The following is a 23,887-nucleotide window of genomic DNA, read 5'->3' on the forward strand; positions in this document are numbered from 1 at the left end:
ATGCAGCCACCAGCGTCGGGGCTGGGCTACCAGGAGAGCCCCCAGGGGAGGAGCTTTGGGCTCCTTCCCGGAGGTCAGGAGGCGAGGGCACCACGCCCTGAGCCCCTGGAGAGTTCGCCCCGAGAGAGCGGGACCTGGGTGAGGCTTCGGGGATTCGGGGACTTTCTCAGCCATGTCCTGAGCCGTCAGAAGTGGAAGAAGGAAAGGAGCGAGCCCTGGGCACACTGTTCCTACAGGCAGAGGGCACCACAGACTGTGCTTGCGGGCAGGGGCCGTTACCAGGGCCCCCACGCCTCCGGACTGCCCGCCTCCCCCGGCCTCCCTCCGCGACCCAGCTCCCTCTCCCCAGGGCACATGGTTGGCACGTTCCCCACCTGGCCCCGCTGTGCGGTGCCCAGGCCTGGAAAGGCCTGAGTATCTTCCCCAGAATCCAAACTTCAAGAAGCCACAGCCGCCAGGCTCCCAGCCACTCAGGAGGCTGAGATCGGAGGATCTCGGTTCAAAGCCAGCCCGGGCAGCAAAGTCCACGAGACTCCTATCTCCAATGAACCACCCGAAAACCGGAAGGGGCGCTGCGGCTCAAGTGGTAGAGCGCCAGCCTTGAGCTGAAGAGCTCGGGGACAGGGCCCAGGCCCCGTGACTGACAAAAAAAGAAAAGAAGAATGTGAGGTCCTGAGTTCAACCTCCAGTACCAGCACAAAAGAAAAGAAAAGAAGAAGAAAAAGGCGCAGCCACGCAGTCGGGCCATGGCCGTTTTCCTGGCGTTGGGAACTGGTAGGAGCTGCCCGGGCCATTTCAAAGGCTCGGCGGAACGTGTGTCGCCGGGCTGAGTCTGCAGTGAATGGCCGCACATGGTCAGGTGCAGAAACGAAGCTGCGGGAGGCGGAGAGAAGGGCGGAGGAGCGGAGGCTTGAGGAGGTGGAGGACCGGGAAGCAGGCGGGCCCAGCCCAGGGCGGGGCAGCCTCGCCGAGGCCTGTGGTGGTGCTGGTGGTCCGCCGGTGTGTGTGTGTGTGTGTGTGTGTGTGTGTGTGTGTGTGTGTGTGTCAGCTTTCCGAAGCTGTGACATGATCCCTGACACCATCCGCTTATCGGGAGGAAAGGCTCCCTCTGGCCGTCGGGTTTGGAGTCTTCTCTCCAGGTGCGGGGGGGGGGGGGGGGCTGGGGGGGAGCAGCACAGCACCATGGGAGAACGGGAGGGAGGAGCCAGGTGTCAGGGCCTCCCCTCCAAGGCCACGCCTCCAACAACTTAGCTTCCTCCCACTGGGCCTCATCTCCTAATATCCCCCTCCCCGGTAGCGCCCTAGGCTGGGGACCACACCTTTAGCACAGGGGCTTTGACGGGGTGAACCGTGGGTGTCCAAAGTGGTGTGGCGTGGGTGTGAGACTCTTCCAGTCAATGCCAGCAGTGGCATTGACGGGTGGCTTGTGAGGACAACTGCGGAACTGTGGCCCCCTGGCCTGTTCCGGGGGGACCAGGTGGAGAAGCAGGGTGGGAAGAATGGGGAGGGGGTTGGAGGAATGTGGAATCTGCCCTGGACAGAGTCTGGGGCAGAGAGACGGGGGGGGGGTGCCTGGGAAGCCAGGGGGGGTCCGAGGCAGCCTGGGAGGACTTTGGCACAAGCATCTTGGCTCCCGTACTGAACTCAGGGCCAGGGCACTGTCCCTTAGCCTCTGGTGCTACCGCTTTGAACCACTCCCCCACGTCCGGCTTGCCGATACGTCTCACCAACCGGCTTCCAACCTCAGTCCTCAGATCTCAGCCTCCTGAGTAGCGAGGTTTACAGGCCAGAGCCACGGGTGCCTGGCTTGGCATGGCGCCTTGTTGGTTGGTTGGGGGACCGGAGACCTTGAGAGCCACCCCGGGCCTGTCGTTCTGCACCAACTCCAGCGACCCAGCCGGCGCTCCCTCCTTCCAGGCTGGACTGCAGGGCCAGACGCCGCTCAGGAGGGTCACAGCTTAGGGGTTCTCCCAGGGCAGGACAGGTTGGGGGTGCTCTGCCCTGGGGACCATCCAAGAGTCAGGCCCAGATCCCAGTGGGAGGAACTTCGGGGCTCCCCAGAGTAAACACTGCCTGATAGCCTGCCCCAGCAGGCAGCAGCCTGCTCGTCACAACCCACGCCCGTCCCGTTCCCAGGGGGTGTCCAGTGGCTCTCCTGCCACCGACTCCTGGCTTCCCGCGGGATGAGCCAGCTTCCGCCCCGTGGGACAGGGCTCCCTCGCCACGCAGCCGGCATTCGGGGTTTTCTTACCGGTGCTTTCTTTGTCCTGGGCTGCTGGGGGCTCTCTGATTTCCAGCAGGTAGGCCGGGGATGGGCGCTGTGTTGGGGTCACCCGGAGGGGAGTGCTCCCACACAGTCCTAGGGGCCAGAGGGCCTTGAACCATGCTTGCTCGTGAGAGCTTCTCTCCTCCGTCTCCCCTTGCTGTCCTTTCTCTCTTGGTTTGTCCTCTCCTGGCTCAGTTTTACACTCTCCTCCTTGGTCTTCTTGTCTCCTTTCCCCTTCATTCCCTCATCGTGTGTGTGTGTGTGTGTGTGTGTGTGTGTGTGTGTGTGTGTGTACAGAACTCAAGTCCTGGGCTCTGTCCCTGACCTTTTTGCTTAAGGCTAGCGCTCTACCCCTTAAGCCACAGCTCCGTGTGGCTCAAGTGGCAGAGCGCTAGCCTTTGAGCTAAAGAGCTCAGGGACAGAGCCCAGGCCCAGAGTTCAAGCCCCACGACTGACAAAATAAAAGGCCACACAGCTCCACTTCCGTTTGTTTGTTGGTAGTGTCGTAGAGATGAGAGCCTCACGGACTTGAGCCACACCTCCACTTCCAGCGTTTTGCTAGCGAATTGGAGATGAGTTTCAAGAACCTTCCACACCACCTTTGACCTAGGATCCTCAGATCTCAGCCTCCCGACCAGCCAGGATCAGAGGTGGGAGCCACCCGCGCCTGGCTCCCCATCTCTTTTTGTCTCGCAGGATTTTTTTCAGCCTCTGGAGCCCCAGGAGGTATCTTCGTACTTTGGCCCCGACCCCAACGCAGCCTTTGCAGGTATGGCCGGTGACATTTCCTTAAGGAGAAGTGGCAACCGAAGCGTTCAAAGGCAGGACACCCCACTGAGTCCGGAGTTTGGATTGGGGTGGCTCTGGATGGAGGTCAGAGAGGCTGTGTGATCCTACTAATTGGCTTCCCCACTTCCTGCCAACATGATAAGAGCTGGTCGGGGTGCTCTGACTGACCCTGCACTCTGACCTCGGGCTTCTGTTAAGGAGACCGAAGAAACAGCCACTAATCAGCCCTTTCTTCCTCCCCTTCCCTCCGTCTGCCAGGCTGGCTGATTTTCAGGAACCTAACGGTTTCTGACCGTAGATAATCATGTTCATTCCTCTTGCAGGGAACAAGGTGTGTGGGTGTCATACTCCCCCCCCCCAAGCCAGTATATGTTCTATGGGAAGGCTTTCCGGTGACTTATGGGTGTTGTCTCAGGACGCCAGCCCCCTTTTCCAGCAGGGCGGTGGATGACTTTGATGAAGAGTTTGGTGGGAGCTGGGCTCGTGCCTGTAATTCTGGCTACTCTGGAGGTTGAGATCTGAGGATCAGCTCAAAGTCAGCCTGGGCAGATCAGGAGTGGCGCTGTGGCGCAAATGAGCATAGAGGTTCAGGGACAGTGCGCAGTCCCTGAGTTCAAGCCCCAGGACCGGCACACGCGTGCGCACACACACACACACACACACACATCAGGAACAGGTGGGCTAATATTCAGGGTGGGGAGAATTAGTGGGCACTGAGCACAGGGCAGCTTCTGTGTGTTCCGGGCCAGGCACTGGCCAGAGCCCGGGCTGGGGCGGGGGGAACTGCTGGGGTCAAAGCTGGGGCAGAAGGCTGGGCCCCAGGCCCCCCAGCACTGCTTGGGGGTGGGGGTGGATCATTGTCCACAGGCTCTCAGTTGGAGAAGAGCCGGACTTGAACACAAGTCCCCGCTTTTAGGCTGAGGCCCTTCCCCAGTGAATTTCTCGGCAGTATTAGGATTTGAACTCAAAACCTCATGCTTGGGGCTGGGGATATAGCCTAGTGGCAAGAGTGCCTGCCTCGGATACACGAGGCCCTAGGTTCGATTCCCCAGCACCACATATACAGAAAATGGCCAGAAGCGGCGCTGTGGCTCAAGTGGCAGAGTGCTAGCCTTGAGCGGGAAGAAGCCAGGGACAGTGCTCAGGCCCTCTGAGTCCAAGGCCCACGACTGGCCAAAAAAACAAAAAAAAAAAAAACAAAAAAACTCATGCTTGTTGAGCAAGTGTTCTACTACTTAAGTCACACCTCCAGCTCTTGTTTACGTATTTATTTGTGTAGGTCCTAGGGCTTGGATTCAGCACCTGGACTACCTGGAGCTACAGCTTAGAGACTTTGCAGCCCAGGCTGGCTTCAGGAGGCGATCCTCAGATTTCAGCCTCTGAGCAGCTAGGATTGCGGGTGTGAGCCACCGAATTCAGCTTTTCCCATTATTCTTAAAGTAGGGTCTCAAATTTTAACTGTGTGTGGGGGGCGGTGGGGAGAGGGGTGGGGAGGGAGAGGGGTGGGCAGAGCGCGGCCTCGCACAGTGATCCTCCCTCCCGTGGCCTCTCTACTGCTGAGATTGCACCTGTGAACCACTGGCTGCTCTCGATCGAGATGTGGGCGAGTCTGGAGAGCTTTTCACCTAGGCTGGCCTTAAGCCGTGACCTGATCCTTCTAATCTCTTCCTCCCGAGTGAGCTCAGGGCTCTCAGGTACTGGCTTGAGCCTCCACGAAGGGCTCCATCCAACACCTTATCGAAGAGCGCGCCCCCGGGCGTGGGAGGGGCGGAGCAGGGGGAGTTAGGCGCCTACTGCCCCCCACAGTGCCCCAGTTCCCACGGTGGCTCCAGTCACCTGCATTTGCGAGAGGATCGGCATGGGGAACCACCCTGCGGGGTGTGGGGCTGCTCTCCGCCTCCTCCTTCCGGCCTGAGCTGGGCCCCCTGGCTCCATCCATCCTCCTCCAGCGAGCGTGTGGTGAACCGCTCCCTCCGCCTGCTGCGGGGTCCGCCCTGCACTGCTGGACGGGCGGACAGATGCGCCCCCCGAGCCCACGGGGGGGGGGGGGGCACAGTGGCCCGGGTCACCGCCCGCTCTGGCCTCCCCTCAGCTGCCCGGAAAGCCAGCTAACAGAGCCTGCAGCCGCCCAGTCAGCAAGCGGCACCGCGGGGTGCAGCCTCACTGCCCGGGGTCCCCAGGAAGGAAAGACCCTGAGCTGAGGCGTGGATCCTCTGCGCCTCCACCCTGTGTCTGCACCTGAGTGACAGCCACGCGGCCTCTGCCTTGGGCGTCGTGAGCCCGAAAGTCCCATCACCCGGAGCCCTTTGGTTGCCATGGCGACGGGCTCCTGGGATGCGGGGCCTGTGGCCTGAGCCACGGCGATGTCAGACAGCGCCAACCTAGCGACGTGGCCTGGCTGCCTCGATGGAGCAGTGCCCGGTCCACAGACTCCCCGGCCCAGGGTCTGGGGTGCCCAGGGGACACGTGGCTACTGACAGAGGCTGTAGACTGTCCACTTCCAGTACACCTGCTGCTATGAGCAGCCCCTCCCGATGACACAGCACACCCAGGGATGGTCTCCCGCCCTGGTGGCCCTGGCCTGACCGGGCTTCGGACGCTCCCCTTGTTGCAGATGGGAACTGGGTGGCTCACTGGACATGGCGACCCCAGGCCTGAAGAGCAGCTCCTGGGCACAGCTGCGGCGGCGGCTGTGCAGCCCGGCAGGTGCACTCTGCCCCCTGCACCCAGGCGGGAGGAGGCTGCTGTCCTGGGCTTTGTCTGCCATCTTGGGCTGACTCAGTTGTACAATCTGTGCGTGGAGGAGGATGGAGGCAGTGGAGCACGGCTTGCCCTAGGGGCAACTGGGGGCTTTCCTGATGCAAGATGGACACCCAGGGCCCCCAGTCACCAGTGGAAATTGGACCCTCGGGGTGACTTACGCCTCCTCCTGCTGCTCCTTTTCCTTCTCCTACGCCTCCTCCGGGCTTCTCCCTCCTCCTCCTCCTCCTCCTCCTCCTCCTCCTCCTCCTCCTCCTCCTCCTCCTCCTCCTCTTCCTCCTCCTCCTCCTCCTCCTCCTCCTCTTCCTCCTCCTTTTCCTCTTCCTCCTCTTCTTCTTTTTCCTCCTCCCTCTCCTCTTCCTCTTCCTTTTCTTCTCCTTCTCCTTCTTCTTCTCCATTTTCTTTTATTTTTTGTGCCAGTACTGAGGCTTGAACTTGGGACCCAGGCACTGACCCTTACTTAGCTTTTTCACTCAAGACCGGCTCTCTACCACTTGAGCCATACTCCGCCTCCGGCTTTTTGGTGTGCCTTTCAGATCTCAGCCTCGTGCGTAGCTAGGGTTCCAGGCCGAGCCACCGGCGCCGGGATGTGGCATCTGGACTGTGAGACACTGGCACTGGGAGGTGGCGTCTGGACTTCTGAAGGCCCCTTCTCTCAGGACCAGCCAGCCACCTCTGTCTGTTACTCTTGAGCACCCCCTTCAGCCTTTCCCTGCTCTTCCAAGTCTCCCTTGCTTCTAGAACTTTCACCTTCAGCCTTTTCCTGTCTCCCCAGGTCTCCCATCCCCTGGGGACATTCTGCACCTGGAGCTGCTGGTGGCCGTGGGCCCTGATGTCTACCGGGCTCTCGGGGAGGACACGGAGCGCTGTGTGCTGACGAATCTCAACATCGTGAGTGCGGGTGGGGCTGGCCCCGGCCCGCACCAGAAGGGAGGGGCTCGGGGGCTCTCGTGAGGTGGGGGGTGGGGGGTGGGGGGGGGAGGGCGGCTCTCCTCAGGAGCCTCCGGATTCAGGGCTCCTCATCCAGGACCGCGAGCACATGTCAGTGCATTGGAGCTCTGTGTGTTGAACGTGGGTAGAGACTTGATTCTGGGTCCGGCCGGGGGCTCAGGGTCTGCGGGTGGGGAGGGCCTTTTCTTTCTCCCCCACCCCTCTTCTGTAGCACAGGCGAGCGAGTTCTGGGTATCCCGTCGGCGCCCCGGCGCACCCTGCTGCCCTTCCTCCTTTGATCGGTGCCTGAAGCTCCCCTCAAGCCCGCTCTTCCCCAGTGCCCGTTGCGCCAGGGAGGCGTCCAGGCTGCCGGCTCAGCCCCGCCTTCGCCACGGCCGCCCTCTGCCGGCCCCCCATCCCATACCGCACTGGCGCAGAGCAGAGCAAGGCCCGAAGGCCCCGCCGGCTCACACCTGTCGCCAGCCCCTGAGGGCCGCAGAGGAAAGCTGGCTCGGATAGACGCACCCGTGGGACCTTCATCCTGTCCATCTCGGCGGAGCCGGGGAGCTAGCAGTCAGCCTCCCCGACCTGCTCTTGTGGATGGGGTTTCCAGCCATCTTCCTGGGCCGGCTCTGCCCATAGCGCGACTCTCTGCACCCTTTGCTTTCTGCAGGGGTCGGAACTTCTGAGGGACCCAAGCCTGGGGGCTCAGTTCCGCGTGCACCTGGTGAAGCTCATGATCCTCACGGAGCCCACGGTGTGTGTGTGTGTGTGTGTGTGCGCGCGTGTGCGGAAGGTGAGCGGTGCCCCTCCAGTCCTCACCTACAGTGCCTGCAGGTCTTGGTGACCGCAGGCCTCCCAGCCCAGCCCCCCGGCACTCAGCACTCCTGGGGGGAAAGCTGGGGTGCCGTCAGGAGGACGCGGTCGGGTGGGCCAATGCGGACTCTGTGGCTGATCTCTCAGGATGCTCCAAATATCACGGCCGACATCAGCGCGTCCCTGCGGAGCGTCTGTGAGTGGAGCCAGACGGTGAACCCCGCGGAGGACGCGGCGCCCGGGCACGCCGACCTGGTCCTCTACGTCACCCGGTAGTGGCCCCCCCCCAGCATGCCCCTTCCAGGGAGGGCGGCCCTCGGCCTCCGGCTTGGGGCGCGGGGAAGCCGGCAAGCCCGGAGCCGCCCCAGTGATTCTTTTCCCTTGCTAAGGTTTGACCTGGAATTGCCTGATGGTAACCGGCAGGTTCGGGGGGTCACCCAGCTCGGGGGCATCTGCTCCCCCTCCTGGAGCTGCCTCATCACCAAGGACACCGGGTTCAACCTAGGGGTCACCATCGCCCATGAGATTGGGCACAGGTGTGTGGCCCCCACCAGCGGCCCCCCCCAGGGTCCCAGGGCGGAGGGGGGGGTGTTGGCAGAGGCGCTGGGTCTCGTGGAACCTCCCAGAAGAGTGGTCCCCTTGAACGGAGCGGGAGGGGCAAGTTGGGGCTCTAATGCTTCTTGATTACCGAATGATTGAAAGCCACAGACTGCAGGTCCCCGCCCTGGACCCCCACAGCAGCACCTTTGGGGCACCCCCACCCCAGCGCACCACCATGGATTCGGCTGGCTTGCGTAGTAGTTTTTCAAGCCTTTGTTATTATATTAGCCAAGAGTCAGGAGCCTCCGTGCTGGGAAACTGAGGCAAGGTTGCCCCATACCTTGTCTGTGTGTTGAGCGGCTAGCAGGGTCAGGGGTCAGCCTGACAACTCGCCCTCGCTGGGTGGAGCCCGGGAGGAGGCCTTGCGGCGGTGCCCGTCCCGCCGGCTGCGCTCAGGGCTGCCCTGTGCCCGCAGCGTCGGCCTGCAGCACGATGGCACCGAGGGCAGCGGCTGCCCGCCCCGCGGCCACGTCATGGCGTCCGATGGCGCCGTGTCGGCTGGCGGGGGCCCGGGGTGGTCTCCCTGCAGCCGCCAGCAGCTGCGGCAACTGCCGAGGTACCCACCCCCATCCCGCGGCCACGCCCCTCCGGCCCCGCCCCTCATCGCCACCTGGGGGGCTTCCCGCGGGCTTCCCCCAGGACGCACGGCCCGGCCTCTACTACGACGCGGACCAGCACTGCCGCGCCGCCTTTGGCCCCCGGGCTGCGGCCTGCACCTTCGCCAGGGAGGGCTTGGTGAGTGGCAGCCCCACGCCCCCCCCACGCTGCCCCGCCAGCCCACCTCCCCGGGGGCCCCCCGCAGCCCCCGCCGCCCCGCAGAGGGAGGGCCAAGGGCCCGGCAGGGGCCGGCGCGTGCGCGTGTGTCCCGCCGTCTGAGTGGCCGCCCGTCTCCCCTCTCAGGATGCGTGCCAGGCTCTCTCCTGCCACACGGACCCCCTGGACCCCAGTAGCTGCCGTCGCCTCCTCGTCCCTCTCCTGGACGGGACGGCCTGTGGGATGGAGAAGGTTAGACCAGAGAGTGACAGGTGGGGGCTGGGAAGGTGGCCTAGCGCGCAGGAAGCCCCGGGTTCGATTCCTCAGCACCACATACACAGAAAAAGCCGGAAGTGGCGCTGTGGCTCAAGTGGCAGAGTGCTGGCCTTGAGCAAAAAGAAGCCAGGGACGGTGCTCAGGCCCTGAGTCCAAGCCCCAGGACTGGCAAAAGAAAAGAAAAAAAGTGTGACAGGTGGAGCTTGTGCGTGCATGTGTGTGTGTGCTCTCCCGGGGCAGCCCCGGGCGGAGGCTGAGCGCCAAGGGGCCGAGAGCCGAGGGAGGGTCCGGCGGGGTCTGGGGGGAGGGCAGGGCTCCCCTCAGCCCTCCGAAGGCCTGGAAGGCCTTCCAGGTTTGCAATACCCACATTTCCATGCGCGCCACGGAGCGCGTGGGGCCCCCGTGGGCTGGGGGGGGGTCCGTCCCTGTGGGGGTCCCCACGGGGGGGGGGTGGGCGGGAGACTAGCCACACCCGCCTTGCAGTGGTGCTCCAAGGGCCGCTGCCGCTCGCTGGCGGAGCTGGGGCCCGTGGCGGCGGTGCACGGGCGCTGGTCCGGCTGGGGTCCCGGCGGTCCTTGCTCGCGCTCGTGCGGAGGGGGCGTGGTCATCAGGAGGCGGCGGTGCAACAACCCCAGGTACGGGGCGGGGCGGCGAGGGGGGGGGCAGGGCCCTGGGGAGGGGGACAGACGCGCCCTGGGGAGGAGGGGTGTCCTGTCAGGGATCTCACCCCTGACGGCCATTTCCAGACCGGCCTTCGGGGGGCGTGCGTGTGTCGGAGCTGACCTCCAGGCGGAGATGTGCAACACCCAGGTAGGTAGAAGACCGCCACGGGGGTCAAGCTGTGGCCCCCGCCTCCCCCCTCCGCCCCCCGCCCCAGGGACGAGAGCCACACCAGCACGCGGTCTCCGCTCTCCCTCCCCTGGTCTCCTCCCTGCCTCTGTGGATCGCCTGTTGGGCCCTCTGGTGCCTGGCTGGATTCACTTGGCCCAGCACTGTCAGGGCCCAGCCCCCGCATAGCCAGGGTGGACGCCCTTGCGCCCGTGTCTTTTGGAGTCCTTCTGTCGTCTGTCCTCCCAGCCGGCCGGCCGGCTGATTCGGTCTGTTGGTAAATGACGGAAGTGCCGGGAGGTCCCGGTTCCAGGCCTGGCGGGCGCGGTACCCGGTGAGGGCTGCTCTCCGCTTCCCAGGTGGTGGGTGGCCTGTGGCTCGGTCCTCCAGGGGAGAGGATCCCGGCCCCCCGCAGGGCGGAGGGGACGCCGAGGCGCCCCGCCTTGCCTGAGGGTGCCGGCCCATTCCTGAATGAATGAGAGGTGTCGTCACCTCTCAGCTGGCAGATGGAGTTTCCACGTGACCTTTGGAGGGGCCTCGCATGGAAAGGCTGAAAGGCGCACACGAGAATGCTGTTGGATTTGGGCTTCCCAGGGTTTGAACTCAGGGGGGCCCCATACCTGCCAGGCAGGTGCTTTCTTCTTTGATCCATACCTCCAGTTCTTTGTCCTTTCTTTGTTTTCCAGAGAGGCTCATGCTTTTTGCCTAGCCCAGCCTGAACCAAGATCTTCCTACCTGTGTGTCTCTTGTGGCTGGGATGGCAGGTGTGGGCCCTGGCTGTGTTTAGTGTGTGTGTGTGTGTGTGTGTGTGTGTGTGTGTGTGTGTGCATGTCTGAACTGGAACTTGAACTCAGGGCCTGGAGCTTCCACTCAGCTTTTTCCGCTCAAGGCTGGCATTCTACCACTTGAGCCGCAGTTCCATTTCTGGCTTTTTGCTGGCTAATTGGTGGGGGAAGAGTCTCACAGACTTTTCTCCCGGCTCTGGTTTTACACGGTCCTCAGATCTCAGCTTGCTCAGGAGCTGGGAATGCAGGCGTGAGCCACCGGCGCTGGCTTGTGTTTCACTTTTGGGGACTTTCCCCACCGTTTTCCGCAGCCATGTTGCGCTCCCGTCGCAATGTGGGAGGCTTCAGGTTTCCCCGTCTCCCCCACCCCTGAGCCGTCCATTCTCCAGTTCCCATCGTGCCGCTGGGTGTGAGATGGCGAACGTGTCCTCCAACATCCGGTTACCACCTTCCTCTGCTTCGGACCCCCGGGGCTTGGGTCTGGCCCTGCTCTCTGGCGTTCTGCGCGAGCCTGTTCCTCCCGGCACCGGGGCCTCTCCAGACCCCCAGAGGAGGGGCTTCACTTGGGCACGGGGCGGCAGCCCACTGGGGGCCGGTGCACATCAATTTAGATAGATTCCTTTCTCTCCGGAGCAGAAATGTGTGAAATGCTGCTGGCGGCCGGGGTTCCGGGGGTGGAGCCCTGTGTGTCCAGCCTGCGGTTTCCTAATTAGTTGGCTAATTAGGGTGCCCCCACCCGATGCACCCACGAACTGAATAAACAGGTTCGCCTCTCTCCCGAGGTCCCGAGAGCAGGGCGCCTCCCTGCCACTTTCTTCCTGATGCGGCTCTTTGTCCTTTACACCTTCTTCCGTGAGCAGAGCGAGCCAGATGCTCGCTTGCCCTCTCCCCCGTCCCCCAATCCTCAGACTAGAGAGAGGCACCGCCCGGGGCTGGGTCACCCCCACAGGCTGCCTCTGTTCCCGGGGTGCGCATGGGCTCCCACGGACAAGGACCCCGCCGGTGCCCGTCCTCTGCCTCCTCTGAGCAGGCTTGTGAGAAGACCCAGCTGGGGTTCATGTCGGAACAGTGCGCGCAGACAGACGACCGGCCGCTGAGCCTCTCCCAGGACAGCCCCAACTTCTACCACTGGGGAGCGGCCGCTCAGTACAGCCAAGGTAGGCTGAGGAGCACCCCGGGGCCCTGGAGCTGCCCGGCTGGCCAGTCCTGAGGCCTGGCTGGCCCTGTCCCGCAGTCTCGCCGGCTGTGGGACCCGCCTGGCCTCCCCAGGAGATAAGCAGTTGAGGTTCATCTCCGAGTCCCCGTTTTCCCGCTGGAAATACAGGCCACTTGAGCGTCTCCTCTTGGTGTGGCTAGAAGGGTTCGGGGACATCACGCAGGGGAAATGCCACGCACTTGTGATTTCCAAACGGAGTACGGGATTCTGATTGGAGAGACGTGTAAAGGGCGCGGCTAGTGGGGCTGGCGGGAGGGGGGGCCACGTGGGCCTTGCCGGGCCGAGTGGCCGCCGAAGGCTCCAGAGGGGGCTTCCCAGCTCCGCGCTGCCCGCCGGGCCCGTCTCCCCACGCCGGTGTCCTCCAGGGGACGCTCTCTGCGGCCACATGTGCCGGGCGCTTGGTGAGAGCTTCATGGCGAGGCGTGGAGACCGGTTCCTGGACGGGACTCGGTGTGTGCCGGGCGGCGCTCGGGAGGACGGGACGCTGAGCCTCTGCGTGTCCGGCAGCTGCAGGGTAGGCACCTGCCCAGCCCTTGTGTCCCCGAGGCCTGCCTGTCCTCAGCTCCTGAGGGGAGGGCGAGGTGGGTGACTCGGGGGGGCGGGGGGGGGCGCGTCCTGCGGCCTGGAAATGGACTGGAACCAGAACCAGCCCAGGTGACAGTCCGTGCCCGGAGCTAGGGCAAGGCCTGGAAGCCCGGACGCTCTCCCCCTCTGCGGACGGCAGGAGCTGCGGGGGGGGGGGGGGGCGGACGGACCGTCACCTCCGGTGACGTCAGCCTGTGCCACAGGTTTGGCTGCGATGGCAGGATGGACTCCCCGCGGGTGTGGGACGCGTGCCAGGTGTGCGGAGGGGACAACAGCACGTGCAGCCCGCGGAACGGCTCCTTCACAGCCGGGAGAGCCGGAGGTAGGAGCTGCCCTCCAGGGGAGCCCGGGGCCTGGAGCCTGGCACAGGCTGCCCGGGGCCCAGGGCCTGACGCTCACCCAGACAGTCTCAGTCCATCCTTCCCCAGCGTGAGCGGCTCTAGAACGCGCTCAGGCCGTGACGGTGCGGGCTCAGGCTGGGCACGCCGCAGCGCGCTCCCTGTGCAGCTAGGCAGCCTCCTCCTTCCTCCACCAGGAAACCCCAGCAGCAGGGCCGCCGTGGACAGCAGGGCCGCCGTAGTCAGAAAGGACACTGTAGACAGCAGGGCTGCCGTAGTCAGAGGGACACCATGGACAGAAAGGACACTGTAGACAGCAGGGCTGCCGTAGTCAGAGGGACACCATGGACAGAAAGGACACTGTAGACAGCAGGGCTGCCGTAGTCAGAGGGACACCATGGACAGAAAGGACACTGTAGACAGCAGGGCTGCCGTAGTCAGAGGGACACCATGGACAGAAAGGACACTGTAGACAGCAGGGCATTCTTGACTTTGGCCTATTTAAAAAAGAAGTCGAATCCAGGCGCTGGTGGCTTATGGCTATCATCTTAGCTACTCAAGCGGCTGAGATCTAAGGATTGTGGTTCAAAGCCAGCCAGGCAGGAAAGTCCATGGGACTTTTTTTTTTTTTTTTTTGTCTTGGGGCTTGAACTCTGGGCCTGGGTGCTGTCCCCGAGCTCTTCAGCTCAACGCTAGCGCTCTGCCACTTGAGCCACAGCACCACTTCCAGTTTTCTAGTGGTTAGCTGGAGATAAAAGTCTCATGACCCTTCCTGCCTGAGCTGGCCTTGAACCGTGATCCTCAGATCTCAGCCTCCTGGGTAGCTGGGATGACAGGCGTGAGCCATCTGGCTCCGTGAGACTCTTTCTCCAATTAACCACCAAAAAGTTGGAAGTGGCGTTGTAGCTCAAGTGGTAGAGTACTGTCCTTGAATAGAGAAGCTCAAGGACAGTGCCCAAGCCTTGAGTTCAAATCCTAGAATGGGTTCAGGCGCATGTGCACGGGAGCACACACACTCACACACACACACACACACACACACACGTACACACGTTGAAAGTCATATGCCAGGGTCAGTGTTCCATGGTTGGTGGAGGCCTGCAGCCCTGCCTGCCACTACTGTGCCCGCTGCCCGCATACCTCAGGCCCGATCCTGGCTCCTGGCTCCGGGTCAGGGCACTGCCCTCGCAGGCCGTCTTCCGGCTGGTGGCTGCCCGTGGCACTGTCTGCTTCTCTCCGCTCAGCTGGGATTGGGATGGGCTCCCTGTGACTGTGGTGTAAGGGCCTGTGATGCCCAGCTGCCCCCCCCCCCAGCCCAGCTGCTCTGCTTCTCCCTAGAGTACGTCACGTTCCTGACGGTCACGCCCAATGTCACCCGGCTGCACGTCGTCAACCGCAGGCCTCTCTTCACACACTTGGGTGAGTTTGACCTGGGGACCCCCTCCAGCACTTAGCCCCACATCTGTCCCCAGCATGCCCTCGCCTCTGACCCCTCCCAACTACCCAGTCAGCCCAGAGGGGTTTTGTTTGTTTTTTGGCTATGGGGCTGGAACTCTGGGCCTGGGCGCTGTCCCTCAGCTCTGTAGCTCAAGGCTAGCGCTCTACCACTTGAGCCACAGAGTCACTTCCGGCTTTCTGGTGGTTCATTGGAGGTAAGAGTCTCACAGACTTTCCTGCCTGGGCTGGCTTTGAGTGGCTATCCTCAGATCTCAGCCTCCTCAGTAGCTAGGATTGCAGGTGCAAGCCATCAGCACCTGGCTCAGAAACTTTTAATTTTAATCTAGTCCTACTTGTCAAGTCTCTCTCCTAGCTGTTGTTCTCCTGAGACTCTTTTCAGGAAGTTTCTTCTATACCTGTAAGTTCTCATGTTTCTTCTACTCTCTCTTGTAGTAATTTCAAAGCCTCCGGTCTAGCGTTGATGTCTTTGATCCACCTTGAATTGATATGAGTGAGTGCACGGTGACAAACAGGAATCCACTTTTAGTTTTCTGCATGTGGATGCCCAGTTTTCCCAGCACCAACTATTAAAGAGTTTGTTCCACGCCCCCCCCCCCCACTGTATGACTTTAGCTCCCTTATCAAATATCAGATAACTCTTAAGTGTATGGTTTTATTTCTGGGTCTTCTCATCTGTTCCATTGGTCTTCAGGTCTATTTTTGTGCCATTACCAACCTGTGTTGTTATTATAGCTCTGTAGTAGACCGTGAGGTCTGGTATTGTGATACTGCCTGCATTGCTTTTTTTTTTTTTTTTTTTGCTCAGAATTGCTTTGGATATTCAAGGTCTTTGTTGTTGTTGTTTTGGCCATTCATGGGGCTTGAGCTCTGGGCCTGGGCACTGTCCCTGAGCTCTTCAGCTCAAGGTTAGCACTCTACCACTTTGAGCCACAGGGCCACTTCAAGTTTTGTGGTGGTTAATTGGAATATTCAAGGTCTTTTGTTGTTCCATATGAATGTTTGGGTTATTTTGTCTATCTCTAAAGAACATCATTGGGAGTTTGATGAGGACTGCATTGGATTTGTATATTGTTTTTGGCAGTATGGCCATTTTCATAATATTGATTCTACCTGTATGTGCACATGGATGGTCTTTCCATTTCCTGGTTCTCTTTGATTTCTTTCTTCAGATTTTTATAGTCTTCACTATAAAGATCTTTTACATCTTTGGTTAGGTTTATCCTTAGCTATTTCTTCTTTGAGGCTATTACAAATGGAGTTGTTTTCATTATTTCTCTTTCTGCTATAAATTATTGACATACAGAAAGGCTACTGATTTTTGTGGGTTTTTTATCCTGCTACTTTGCCAAAGTGGTTAATCAGCTCTAGGAGCTTGGGGATGAAGTCTTTTCGATCCTTTAGGTTTAAGATCATGTCATCTGCAAACAAGGATAGTTGGACTTCTTTCCCTATATGAATCCCATTTATGTCCTTTTCTTGCCGTATTGCTCTGGCCAGGAATTCCAGAACTATATTGAAGAGGAGTGGAGAGAGTGGACATCCTTGGTTTGTTCTTGATTTTAGGTGAAATACTTTTAGTTTTTTTCACCACTCAGTATGCTGTTGGCTGTTAGTCTATCATATGTAGCCTCTATTATTTTAAGGAATGTTCCTTCTATTCTTAAGTTTCTCCAAAGCTTTTAACAAGAATCCCTGTTTTATTTTGTTGATGGCTTTTCCTACATCTATTGAGATGATCACATGGTTCTTGTCTTTGGCTCTGTTGATATGGTGAATTACATTTACTGATTTGCATATATTGAACCAGCCTACTATCTGTGGGAAGAAGCCTACTTAGTCATAGGTATTATTTTTAAAATTTTGTCTCTGGATTCTGCTGGCTAGTATTTTATTGAGGAGCTTTGCACCTGTGTTCATCAGAGAAAATGGTCTATAGTTCTCTTTTTTTTTTTGTCAGGTCCTTACCTGGTTTTGGAATGAGTATGATACTGCTTCATAGAATGAGTTTGGAATTAATCCTTCTGTTTCTATTTCATGGAAAAGTTTGAGGAGTATTGGTGTTAGTTCACCTTTAAAAGTCTTATAGAATTCATCCATGAATCCATCTGGGCCTGTGCTTTTCCTTGTTGGAAGACTTCTGATTGCGTCCTCAATCTCGGTGCGTGTTATTGTCCCATTTAACTGGTTTATATTTTCTTGGTTCAGCTTAGGCACTTTATGTCTCTAGAAGTTTGCCCATTTCTGCTCATTTTCCTTCTTATTTGAGCATGGGTTTTGAAAGTAATTCTTTATAATAGTTTGGGTTTCTTGGATGTGTGTTGAAATGCTTCCTGCGGAATCTCTAATTTTATTGATTTGAGTCTCTTGTCAGTCTTGCTAGTGATCTGTCAATTTTATTGATTTCTTTCAAAGAACTAGCTTTAAGAAAATATTTTTTCTCCTTCATTGTCAAAGTGAAGTACAGAGGGGTTACAATTTCATATGCATGGCAATGAGTACATTTCTTGTTCAACTTGTTACTTCCTCCCTCATTTTCTCCCCAGAAACAGCTTTTTGTTTCATTGATTTTACGTGTTTTTTTAAAGTCTCTGTTTCTTTCATTTCTGCCCTAATCTTTGCTATCTCTCTCCATCTAGTAGTTTGAGTTTGATCTGTTCTTGTTTTTCCAGCAGTTTTAGCTCCATCATGAGGCTACTTAAGCTGTTTCTGCTCTCTTTATGTGAGTGCATCGAGCGATGAACTTGCCACTCAGCACTGCTTTTGCTGTATCTCACAGGTTCCATTGTGATGCGTTGGTTTTTTTTCCATTGAATTGTAGGAACTTTCTAATTTCCTCCTTTATTTCTTCAGTGACCCATGTGTTATTCAGCAGTGTGTCATTCAGTCTTCATGTGTTGTGTGTTTTCTACAATATGTTTTGTTGTTGAGAACTAGTTTGATTCTGCTGTGGTCGTAAGGGATGCAAGGAGTTATCTCAATCCTTTTGTATTTGCGTAGGTTCTTGTGTGTCCTATGATATGGTCGATTTGGGAGGATGTTCCCTGGGCTGCTGAGAAGCTTGTAAATTGGCTGGAAAACCCTGTAGATATCCATTAGGTCAATTTTTACTCTAGACCTTTGAACTCAGAGAGGGAGTGCTGGTGCTGAGTCCTTGAGTCTGTGGGTGAGCACAGTGATTGGGCCAAAAGGCGTGGCCCCTCACCAGGTTCTGGAAAGAGGTGAGGGAGCCTCGTCCGAGGGCTGTGGGCCAGAGGTGGCTGCTCACAGAAAAGGGGCTCTAGTGTTAGAGAGCTCCAGCCCGAGGCGGGGGGAGGCCTGGCTGAGGGGGGTCTCTCCTGTCCCTGCTCCCAAGGCCCTCTGCCCCTTCCCCAGCCCCGGGCCTCCTCTGCCACGGCGGTGCCAGCCGGGCGAACTGCTGCGTGTGCTGATGGCCTCGTTCCCACAGCCGTGAGGATCCAAGGGCGCTATGTCGTGGCTGGGGAGGCCAGCATGTCCGCCAGCACCGCCTACCCATCCCTCCTGGAGGACAGCCGGGTGGAGTACCGAGTGACGTTCACGGAGGACAGGCTGCCCAGCCTCGAGGAGCTCCACCTGTGGGGACCGGCCCAGGAAGACATGGAGATGCAGGTCCCCCGGGGGAGGGGGTGGCGGTGGAGATGCAGGTGGGGGGGGAGTGGGGGTGGAGATACAGGTGTGGGGGGGAAACCTGCCCAGGAAGACATGGAGATGCAGGTCCCCCGGGGGAGGGGGTGGCGGTGGAGATGCAGGTGGGGGGGAAGTGGGGGTGGAGATACAGGTGTGGGGGGGAAACCTGCCCAGGAAGACATGGAGATGCAGGTCCCTAGGCGGGTGGGGACAGCCGGCGGTGCAGATCCCGGCTCTTGAGTATCGAGTCAGGCTGCTAGACAGCCACAGGTCCCTGGGGCCCTTCCTGTGGCCGCGGGGACTCCTGCCCTCCCTCTGGAAGCGCATGAGAGTCTGGCCTCTCCCCAGACCCTTGCTGAGCCCCTCTTTGTGCCTCTACCACGGCTCCTGCCTTGCTTCTCCATGGCTGGCCTCCTCCACCCCCTGGACTGGGGGCCCCTGCGCCATGCTCCCCCATGCCCTCTTCCAGCCCGTGCAGAGCTCCTGGGGGCTCAGTCTTGTCAGCTGGAGCCTGGGGCTCTGGGGTGGAGCTAGGGGATTCCCAGGGCAGAGGGCCGTGACCCCGGGGAGCCCACTGAGCAGGGGCTGAGCTGTCCCGTGTGTCTGCAGGTGTACAGGCGCTATGGGGAGGAGTATGGAGACCTCGCCCAGCCAGACATCACCTTCACCTACTTCCAGCCCAAGCAGCAGGGTGCCCGGGCGTGGAGTGCCGTGCGTGGGCCCTGCTCCGTGAGCTGCGGGCAGGTGAGACCCAGGGCAAGGCTTGCCCCAGCCCCGCTTGCCCTCCCTCCCCCCCCCCCAGGTGGCCAAGCCCTTGCTCTGCCCTCCAGGGCAGCTCTGGGTGACGTACAGATGCCTGGACCAAGCCCAGAAGGAGTGGGATGAGTGCCAGGGGCGCCCCCAGCCGCCGGGGTGGACCGAGCCCTGTGTCTTCCCGCCCTGCCCCCCATCGTAAGTGCGGAGCCGGGGCCCGGCGGGCGGGGCGGGCGGGGCAGGAGCTGTGCCTGGGCTCTCACTGGGGTGCGGAGGCCCCAGCTCTGCCCTCCCTCATCTTGCAAGGGAGGACACTGAGTCTGGAGACACACGGGGCACCGGTGACAGCCACCTTGTCTGGGCAGCCTGAGGCCTCGAGCTCGGGAGTCACTGCCTGAGGGTGGTGAGCGGCCCCCAGGGGCGTGGGGCGAGGCGTCTCAGGGGGGCCTGGTAGGAAGCCCCTGACCCCTACTGTCCTGGGCAGGGGCAGGTGGTCACAGCACGGACACCCTGGCCGGGGGTGGCCGACTGCTGGCAAGAGTGGCCCCTGTCCCCAGGCTCCGGTGTGTGGCGGGACAAGCGCTTCGAGGTTGGCCCTGAGGGGTAGGGCTCAGGCCACGGGAGACCCGTTCGCTGGCGTTGGCTGGGTAGACCCGCCTGCCTCCCGCCCTGTCCCCCCGAGCCAGCCCGGGGACCTGGCCGGGGCCTGACGCCGTCCTCTCCGCTGCCTTCAGGTGGGCAGCGGGAGACTCTGGGCCGTGCAGCACTTCCTGCGGGGGAGGCCTGCGGGAGCGGCTGGTGCGCTGTGCGGAGGCCCAGTGTGGCCTCCTGGGGACGCTGCCTCCGGCCCAGTGCGGAGCCGCGGCCCCCGAGCCGCTGGCCGAGGTGGAACCGTGCAACACGCAGCCCTGCCCAGCCAGGCGAGTGTGGGCGGGCTTCCCCGGCAGGACCCGGCCAGGCAAGCCTGCCCCAGCTCACAGGGGCCGGCCTCAGACTTGCCCCCGGCCCCGGAGCCCCTGGCCGCCTGCTTTCTGCACCCTGAGCCCCTGCTCTGAAGAGGGGGGCCCGTGCTCCTAGCAGCTCTGACCATGGGTGGTGCTAGGTGTGAAGCGGGGGCTGGCTGGTCGTCACTGCGTCGCTCTGTGGTGTCCAGGTGACTGTCTCATCCCCTTCAGACCGGAAGTCGTTTGCTTGTTAATTCAAGGCCTTCCGCTTTTTATTTTTGTTTTTTGTTTTTGTTTTTGGCCAGTCCTGGGCCTTGGGCTCAGGGCCTGAGCACTGTCCCTGGCTTCTTCCCGCTCAAGGCTAGCACTCTGCCACTTGAGCCACAGCGCCACTTCTGGCCATTTTCTGTATATGTGGTGCTGGGGAATTGAACCCAGGGCCTCATGTATATGAGGCAAGCACTCGTGCCACTAGGCCATATCCCCAGCCCGCCTTCCGCTTTTTAGACAGATGCTCTGCCACGCGAGCCACATCTCCAGACCTTCCTTCCGACTTTGTCTTTCAGATAAGACCTTGTGCTCTTTGGCCAGGTCAGCCTCAGACCGCAATCTTTTTACCTCTTATTTACCCAAGTAGCTGGGATCTCAAGTGCGAGCCAGCCGACCTGGTTTTTTTGTTTGTTTTTTTTCGTGCCTGTCCTGGGGCTTGAATTCAGGATCTGATTGCTGTCCCTAAGCTTTTGTGCTCAAGGCTAGTGCTCTACCACTTGATCCACCAGCTCCACTTCAGGCTAGCTATGTATGTATGAATGTATGTATGTATGTATGTATGCATGTATGTATGTATGTATGTATGTATGTATACATGTGTTTTTGATGGTTCTGGGGCTTGAATGCAGGGCCTGGGTGCTATCCCTGAACTCTTTTGCTCAAGGCTAGTGCTCTACCACTTTAAGCCACAGCTCCACTTCTGGTTTTTGAGTGGTTGATGGAGATAAGAGACTCACAGCTCCAGTTCTGTTATCTGTCTATCTGGTAGGGCCCACTCAGGGGCTAGCTCCTTTCCTCTCTCTTGACCATATGAGACAAAGTATTTACAACTCTCTCTCTGTCTCTCTCTGTCTCCCCTCTCTGTCTCTCTGTCTTCCTCTCTCTCTGGGGCTTAGCTTTCCCATCCTTGAAGGATTCCCAAGCACATGCTTCTTCCTCTGGCATTCTTCCATGGAGACAGAGTCCCATAGGCTTTCCTGCTCGGGCTGGCTTGGAACTAGAACCTCAGTCCTCCCAATTTCAGTCTCCCCGTGTAGCTTGGGACGACAGGCATGCACTACGGTGCCCAGCTGCGAGTTGAGAAGGGGTCTTGTAAACTTTTCTGCCCACACTGACCTTGAACCGTGGTCCTCCTGATTTTAGCCCCCCAGTTGCTCAGATTGCAGGCGCGAGCCACTAGCACCCGCTAAGCATTGGCTCTTGCCCACCAAGGCCCGATCCAGCTCCAGAGTCCTTCAGGGATGAGAGGCGTGGCTCTAGGGGTAGGGCAACTTCCCAGGAATGTACAAGGCCCTGTGTTCAAACCTCTAGGCACTGCCACAGAACGTTTCTTGCCATTCACCAATCTTGGGCTGGGGGCACGGCTCAAGCTCTGGAGAGCCCGCCCACAATCTTGACCGCAGTGCTCTAGGCAGGTGCTCCACCGCACGCAGTGCTCTAGGCAGGTGCTCCACCGCAGGCTGCAGGCCCATTTGCTGCCCTGGATTGGAGCCTGGATGCTTGCATTGGAGCTATGCTGGTGCATGGCGACTCCCTGAGACGCCCAGCGAGGGCGCATGGGCCATGTGGTCAGGAAAGGGTCTGCTGGGCCGCGGGGGCGGGTCTGCTGGGCCATGGGGGCGGGGCTGCCGGGCCGCACGGGCGGAGCCTGCCAGGCCTCGGGGGCGGGGCTGCCAGGCCGCCGGGGCGGGGCTCCGTATCCCTGCACCCCGGGCCCCACCACGCGGCAGGGCAGAGGCAGGACCTGAGGGGGGCTCTGTGCCTTCCTCAGGTGGGAGGTGCCGGGCCCCGGCCGGCGCCCAGCGGGCCGTGGAGCAGGTCTGGCTTCTCAGGACACAACGCGTGTGCAGGGGGCCGGGGGCTCGGAGGCAGCCGTGAGTGTGGGGCCCTGCTCCCCTGACGAGACACCGCCCCACCCTAGAGCCTTGTGGGGGGGGGGGAAGGGCCCTGTCCTCCAGGCTGGGGGTGGCTGGCACCCCTGGGCCCCCGACCATTGTCCTGCGGATCAGAGGGAGGACTGTCCCCAGGGCATCGTCTGAGGGTCAGTCCAGGCTGGACAGAGACTGGCCCTGTGGGAGGCGTCGGCGGGGGCATGGGGGGGTGGGGGGTGGCGGGGATCATTCGTGCCAAGAGAAGTGCTGTCGGGCCCCAGCTGGCATCTTGGGGCTGAAGGCTGAGTGACCTCACTCTCAGGAGCTGGCCAGTCCTGGTCGCTCATGGGCTGGGGTCCCAGGGCCAAGCATGCTTGAGCCGCCTCCCCCCTCCCCAGCTCAACCCCGCCTCCCAGAGAGCACCTCCGTGGGTGCAGAACCCACCAAGGCAAAGTGGGACTCGTGGTGAAAGCACCGCCGGCAGGAGTGGGGCAGGAGGGAGTCCTGGTGCGCCCCTCTGCTTCCTCTGTCTCCTGAAAGACGGGGAGCAGGGAGCGTGGGAACCCCAGGACAGCCCACACGCAGAGCTCTCCCTGCAGGTGGACACGAGGCCTCTGGGAGGGGACGCTCCATTCCCAACGGGCAACACCAGGCCGGGGGCTGTGCACGTGTGGACTCCACTGGCGGGGCCCTGCTCCGTCTCCTGTGGGCGAGGTAAGGCCTCCAGGCCACCCCTCAGAACACCACTCGTCCTGACCGGTCTGACCTTCCTGTGTTCTGCCTGGGTCTACCAAGAGCTCGGGTGGCCCACCACATCCGCCTGGGCTGTGTAAGGAGACCTGTGAGGGGCCCACCCCGCAGCCGCTCTAAGTGCGTTCACCGATTGGCCGAGAGACAGGGCAGGACCGCGGGACCCACGCGGGACCCACCCCGCAGCCGCTCTAAGTGCGTTCACTGATTGGCCGAGAGACAGGGCAGGACCCCACGCGGGACCCACCCCGCAGCCGCTCTAAGTGCGTTCACTGATTGGCCGAGAGACAGGGAGGGACCGCTCTAAGTGCGTTCACTGATTGGCCGAGAGATAGGGCGGGCCGCAGCCGCTCTAAGTGCGTTCACTGATTGGCCGAGAGACAGGCAGGGACCCGCAGCCGCTCTAAGTGCGTTCACTGATTGGCCGAGAGACAGGGAAGGACCCACCCCGCAGCCGCTCTAAATGCGTTCACTGATTGGCCGAGAGATAGGGCGGGACCCCGCAGCTGCTCTAAGTGCGTTCACTGATTGGCTGAGAAGCCGGGTTACCTGGCAACTGCTCCAAATGTGTTCACTGGTTGGCTGAGAGATAGGAAGGGACCTGAAAGCTGCTCGTTTCAACGACAACACGGATTGGCTGAGAGACCAGGAACAATAAAGAAAACACACCTGCCAAGCCTGGCACCCAGGAACATGGCTCTATAGTCTAGCAGAGCTGGGACCAAACTGAGCACTAGAGAGACGGTTTTTAAAACAAACGTATTTACATACACACTTATTGATTTAATTTTTTAATTGTTATTACAAAGGTGATGTACAAAGGGGTTATAGTTACACAAGTCAGGTAAAGAGTACATTGCTTTTGGGACAGTGTCACCCCTTCCATTGCTTTCACCCAGTATTTCCCTCCTGTCTCCACCCAGAGAGAGAGTGTTTTAAAAATTAATTTGTTATTGTTATTATAGTGGTGATGTACAGAGGCGTTACATTTACATGTATCAGGTAATAAGTACATTTCCTTTCGCACAGTGTCATCTGCTCCCTCCCTCTCATTCCCTCCCTCCCGTCTCTACCAATGAGTTGTGTAGTTCACTTTCATCAGTGTGCTCCTCTGCTGCACTTTTCCACCCTTTTTCCTCGGATTCCCAGCCTTCTCCCCACCCTCCCACAGATAGATGTGCACATGAATAGATTGTATGGAAGGTGAAGAATTCAGAATCATCAGCAAAAGGAAAAACAAATTAAGAAAAAAGT

The 23,887-nt window shown here is 59.9% G+C and overlaps 1 protein-coding gene across 1 annotated transcript in view; it reads left to right on the forward strand.

The window, feature by feature from the left end:
• The window catches only part of Adamts13 (ADAM metallopeptidase with thrombospondin type 1 motif 13), a 31,538-nt gene continuing 7,651 nt past the window's right edge, over nucleotides 1-23,887 (forward strand). The window contains 22 exon segments of the mRNA XM_048348825.1: nucleotides 1-73; nucleotides 779-937; nucleotides 2,137-2,300; nucleotides 2,963-3,035; nucleotides 6,591-6,706; nucleotides 7,419-7,502; nucleotides 7,709-7,833; nucleotides 7,951-8,097; nucleotides 8,577-8,760; nucleotides 8,762-8,896; nucleotides 9,062-9,166; nucleotides 9,674-9,825; nucleotides 9,937-10,000; nucleotides 11,834-11,960; nucleotides 12,385-12,556; nucleotides 12,808-12,926; nucleotides 14,281-14,361; nucleotides 17,846-18,027; nucleotides 18,655-18,789; nucleotides 18,857-18,996; nucleotides 19,533-19,756; nucleotides 22,424-22,597. Coding sequence (XP_048204782.1) covers nucleotides 1-73; nucleotides 779-937; nucleotides 2,137-2,300; nucleotides 2,963-3,035; nucleotides 6,591-6,706; nucleotides 7,419-7,502; nucleotides 7,709-7,833; nucleotides 7,951-8,097; nucleotides 8,577-8,760; nucleotides 8,762-8,896; nucleotides 9,062-9,166; nucleotides 9,674-9,825; nucleotides 9,937-10,000; nucleotides 11,834-11,960; nucleotides 12,385-12,556; nucleotides 12,808-12,926; nucleotides 14,281-14,361; nucleotides 17,846-18,027; nucleotides 18,655-18,789; nucleotides 18,857-18,996; nucleotides 19,533-19,756; nucleotides 22,424-22,597 — 2,935 coding nt within the window.

The sequence above is a fragment of the Perognathus longimembris genome, chromosome 1, assembly GCF_023159225.1.
Source record: "Perognathus longimembris pacificus isolate PPM17 chromosome 1, ASM2315922v1, whole genome shotgun sequence".
NCBI classification, from domain to species: Eukaryota; Metazoa; Chordata; class Mammalia; order Rodentia; family Heteromyidae; genus Perognathus; species Perognathus longimembris.